Raw genomic sequence first — 5,497 nt, 5'->3', positions numbered from 1 at the left:
CAACGTAGCGTGCAGCAACGTAGCGTGCAGCAACGTAGCGTGCAGCAACGTAGCGTGCAGCATCGTGGCATGTTGCATCGTAGCATGTAGCGTGCAGAATCATGGCGTGTAGCATCGTAGCATGCAACATCGTAGCATGCAACATCGTAGCATGCAACAACGTAGCGTGCAGCAACGTGGCGTGCAGCATCATGGAATGCAGCATCGTAGCATGTAGCATGCAGCAACGTAGCGTGCAGCATTGTGGCGTGCAGCATCGTGGCATGTAGCATTGTAGCATGTAGCTTGCAGCATCGTAGTGTGCAGCATAGGGCTGTATACCGAACCGAGGTTATTTTCTAGCACCGACCAAACTGCTTTGGTCGGTATATGTATTGAAACGTCACTCTCTTTTCGGTGTCAAGTTTCGGTATTGGCTGTAATGTGTCACGTGGTTTCAGCACGCAGGCAGGTAAAACACCAGACATATGACAAACAGACTACATCCAGAGCTGTATAGAGCTGCCCTACAGCTTGTATGTCTATGGTGCTGGTTACGCCCACAGACGGGGTTCACGTGTGCAGCGCGTGTTGTCGAAGCCGTTCGACAACACGCAACTTTCTGCTTATGAGCAGAAAGTTGCTCCGTGTTTTTCTGCAAGAAGAGAGAAGGACAGCAGCCTCCCTCCCTCCTCTCAGCGTTAATGTCAGTCTGTGAGTATTGAACGTCCTGATTCATCATCTCCACGACCGGACTCATCTTCATCAAAGAACTCAGAGGACGGAGCTGTGTCTGAGTTTCAGCTGGTAAATTTACGTTTGTTAGCGTTACTGCAGCTTAATACGTGCATCGTGGTGAAATAAACTAGAGTCCATGTAACGCTAACTTTAAGATATATTAAAGATTATAAAGATTATACACACCATTAAGATATATCAGACGTGTAACAAACGTAACACGTGACGTGTTACGTTTGTTACACGTCAGCGGTGATGCATAATAGATGCGACGTATACGGCGAAGCGACATATTAATGGATTTTTTCACTTTATTAGACAAATATGGACTGATGAGACTTATAGGGCGGAGCGATGTGTCTGGCGGAAAATACGGTACTACCTCACTGGTAATGAGCATACAACATCTGAGGGGGTCTCCAGAATGTCTTGAAATGTTTGTAGGGGTTCTCAATTTCCTTGATTGATTGAGGCATGCATTCTTATCAGTTCAATTTGAAATATTTGTAATAAATTTGTGACAAATTCTATCTCAAAATAGTAACAGAGTTGTAGCCACAATTCCAGCCTATAACTGTATTCTGACAGTTGCATGAAAACAAGTCCAGGTCTAAAAACCAAGCTGATAAAAGTAAATAAATAGACTGGTGTAAGCTGCTTGTCATCATTTCATCTCTGTATGTAGACTGAATCATATATGTGGTGGCCACAAAGGAACTATGCAGGCAAAGCTGGGCAGTAAAATAATATGCACAACCTAGAATACAGCCACAAAGCTCACTGCTGACAAACACTCAGAATTCAGTAAAATGGCATCTGAAAACTTGCACGTTTTGCAATACTTTACATTTTTTTTACCAACTACTCTAAACACAGTAAGATATCGCCTCATGTTGAACCCTTTGGTGCCACAGTTGATCATCTTAAGTAGAAAGTAAACTAAAACAGCCAAGTCAACACTCTACAGCGGGACCAAAAGCAAATCAAAAATCAAAGCAAAATGACAATGTTGGTGGCAAAAAGTCAGCAACGCTCACCTTGTGTGTACGCCGCATCATCAGAGCCCACGCTGAGTCTGCGAGGCTCACTTGGCGCCTCGCTGTGTGGTGACAGTGGATCTGAAAGATGCAGGGGCTCCGGCTCCCCAAAATGGTGATCTGAAGGTAGGCTGAGAAGGTTGTTGGGCTCAAAAGTGGGGGACACAACTCCAGGGGACACAGCTGGTGGTTTATTAGGAGACACTGTGATTTTAAATGTGTATTTGGTGTTGGGCTGAGTCACCACTACACGAGGTGATGAAGCTGTGCCTCCACCTCCCACAGAAGAGCGGGACTTAGGTGGATGGTGGTGGATGTAGGCAGGGCCCATGCTCATTTTGCCCCCCATGTTTCTTGCTCCCGAGGGTCCCTGCAAGGGGGTGTTTGCTGAGATGTAGACTGTAGGAGGGTTCCTTGCCCCACTATCGTCACTGGAGGCATTAGCAGAAATGTAAAACTTGGGTTGGGAGCGGGAGCCAGTTGAGGCCATGATGGCCTCCTCAGAGGGAGTGTTAGCAGCTGTAGGTGAACTGGCAGAGATGAAAACAGTAGGCTGGCTGCACCTGGAACCTCCGAAGGAACGAGAGGTGGTGGGGACAGAAGCCACTCCGGCTGAAGAGGAGGAAGACGAGGGACAGGTAGAGGAGGTGGAGGATGAACGAGGCCCACTGCTCGTCCGCAGCACAGCTGTGGTAGAATTGCTTCTTTGAGGAGATTCAAGTTTGATCTCTATCTGATTCTTGCGAGGCCCAGTGGAGATGTTCTGGATGTTGTACTGGCTGATGTTGGACAGGGAGGTGGGCATGACAGAAGAGGAAGAAGAAGAGCATGAGGAGACACCACTGGAAGATGCCTGGCTTCCGGTGGGAAAGCTGGAGGGTGCCTGGGGATTTGTTGGGGAACAGATTGGCATGTAGACATGAGAAGTCTGTTGCTGGGAAATAGGGCTGCCCTGAGTTCTGCCTCCCTGCTGCTGGCTCTGCCGGGCTGCACCGGGCTGGCGAATGAAGATGGCATTACCCTGTGTACTGCTCAGGCCAGACTGCGGCCCGCCATGTATGTGCAAAGAAGCAGGCGTATTGCGGCCTGTCTGAAGATTAGATGCTAGGGTCACTGTGAAAGGTTGGAAACGAGGCGTGTGCTGAGGACTCATCGTTGCTCCTTTTACACCCAGAGGGCAGAGTCTGTGGTGCTGCGCAGGCTGTTGCTGACGCTCCATAACACCAAAAACATTGAGAGACGAGGGAACCTGCACTGTGGCGGACTCAGGCTCCTGCTGGAAAAAGTCACTGTTGGGGGCCTGGCTTGTCAGGAGGGGCCCGTCACTCATGCTGTGGGCCAAAGTTCGACTGCCATTCATTCTCGGGCTGTCCCGAATCGGGGCCACATGCACATTCTGCGACTGCAAGCCCAAGTTCAGCTGGGTCATGTGATTACAAAGCCTGGTGAAGCTGGGGTCTTCAGGAAAATTGAGTGTCCCTTCTTCACTGTAAAGGTAGCCCGGGCTCACCTGGGCCAAGTATTCACAGCAGGCATCCAAATTGTTGTTGTTCTGCAACAGAAACAGAAAGAAGGAATTAATTTCTTCTGCAACTAGAGTGTTTTCACAAAACAAGTACCCATCGTTTCATCAAGAAGCTAGATATATGGCATGTGCTCTTCTAGCTTTGTATTACATTGGTTTTTGAGTTGAAATGCGCTTCAGAGACTCAACCACTGTCATGAGCAGAAAAGCAGGCTTTTTCGTATGTCTCTTCTAACAGTTATTAATCTAACTGAAGCCTGTGGTGCATGAAATGGAGCTGTAATGCATTTCATCATTCCTTTGAGCACTGCACAGCCTAAAATCAGGGTGACATTGCTGGGAGATCTAATCCTTGAAGAACTAGCAAGAATGATTTCCACTTTAAATTAGTATTTAAAAAAATTGTTTGGAAATTAACTTGAAAATATTCCCTGATCAATATATAAGCAGAAATAATTGCCAATGTTGGTCCTCAATTTTAATTAACTACACATCTGAATGACCCATAGCAGCAAAGTGACAGATTTTTATGAAAGCGCTTTAAAAGCACTTTCAACAAATTATCAATCCATCCATCCATTTTCTTTACCCGCTCCTTCCATTTTGGGTCACGGGGGTCGCCGGTGCCCATGTCCAGCAATCACTGTGCGAGGGGCAGGGGACACCCTGGACAGGTCTCCAGTCCATCACAGGGACACATAGAGACAAACGAGACAAACAACCATTCACTCTCTCACTCACACCTAGGGACAATTTAGAGTTACCAATCAGCCTAACATGCATGTTTTTGGTCTGTGGGAGGAAACCGGAGCACCCGGAGAAAACCCACGCATGCACGGAGAGAACATGCAAACTCCACCCAGAAAGGCCCCTGGACCGGGATTTGAACCAGAGACCTGCTCGCTGAGAGGCAGCAGCTCTACCAGTTGTGCCACCGTGCTGCCCTTCACTAAATTAAATACAATTAAATAGCAGCACCTGGATGGTATTAAGATACTATCTCAGTGGGCTGTGACTGCTAGTGGCTAGTTGACAAACAGAATTTGTAAGATTCATTATATTAACTTCAACTGAATTCAGTTCAGTTTATTTATATAAAGCCAATTACAACAAAGTTGTCTCAGGATTCAAAAAAAGTTGGGACACTAAATAAATTGTGAATAAAAACTGAATGCAATGATGTGGAGATGGCAAATGTCAAAATTTTATTTGTAATATAACATAGATGACAGATCAAAAATCTGAGAAAATGTAAAATTTTAAAGGAAAATATGTTGATTCAAAATTTCACAGTGTCAACAAATCCCAAAAAAGTTGGGACAAGTAGCAATAAGTGGCTGGAAAAAGGAAATTGACCACATAACGAGCAGCTGGAAGACCAATCAACACTAATTAGGTCAATTGACAACATGATTGGGTATAAAAAGAGCTTCTCAGAGTGTCAGTGTCTCTCAGAAGCCAAGATGGTAAGAGGATCACCAATTCTACCATTGTTGCACAGAAAGATAGTGCAGCAATACCAGAATGGTGTTACCCAGCGTAAAATAGCAAAGACTTTTAAGTTATCATCATCAACCGTGCATATCATCATCAAAAGATTCAGAGAATCTGGAACAATCGCTGTGCGTAAGGGTCAAGGCCGTAAAACTCTACTGGATGCTCGTGTTCTCCGGGCCCTTAAACGTCACTGCACCTCAAACAGGAATGCCACTGTCAAGGAAATAACAGAATGGTTCACGAATACTTCCAGAAAGCATTGTCAGTGAACACAATCCACCGTGCCATCCGCAGTTGCCAGCTGAAACTCTACAGTGCAAAGAGGAAGCCATTTCTAAGCAAGCTCCACAAGCTCAGACGTTTGCACTGGGCCAGGGGTCATTTAAAATGGAGTGTGGCAAAATGGAAGACTGTTCTGTGGTCAGATGAGTCACGATTTGAAGTTCTTTATGGAACACCGGGACGCCATGTCATCCGGACCAGAGAGGACAAGGATAGCCCAAGTTGTTATCAACGCTCCGTTCAGAAGCCTGCATCACTGATGGTATGGGGTTGCATGAGCGCTTGTGGCATGGGCAGCTTGCATGTCTGGAAAGGCACCATTAATGCAGAGAACTATGTTCAGGTTCTAGAACAACATATGCTCCCATCTAGACGTCATCTCTTTCAGGGAAGACCCTGCATTTTTCAACACGATAATGCCAGACCACATTCTGCAGCA

The 5,497-nt window shown here is 46.2% G+C and overlaps 1 protein-coding gene across 1 annotated transcript in view; it reads right to left on the bottom strand.

The window, feature by feature from the left end:
* The window catches only part of tab2 (TGF-beta activated kinase 1 (MAP3K7) binding protein 2), a 29,149-nt gene that overhangs the window by 16,713 nt on the left and 6,939 nt on the right, over positions 1–5,497 (bottom strand). Inside the window, exon 7 of the mRNA XM_037686058.1 lies at positions 1,755–3,347. Within this exon, the coding sequence (XP_037541986.1) occupies positions 1,755–3,347 (1,593 nt within the window). The remainder of the gene's footprint in view (positions 1–1,754; positions 3,348–5,497) is intronic.

The sequence above is a fragment of the Nematolebias whitei genome, chromosome 12 (genome assembly GCF_014905685.2).
Source record: "Nematolebias whitei isolate Nwh7 chromosome 12, NemWhi1, whole genome shotgun sequence".
In the NCBI taxonomy this organism is placed as follows: Eukaryota; Metazoa; Chordata; class Actinopteri; order Cyprinodontiformes; family Rivulidae; genus Nematolebias; species Nematolebias whitei.
This window is presented reverse-complemented; position numbering and strand designations above follow the sequence as displayed.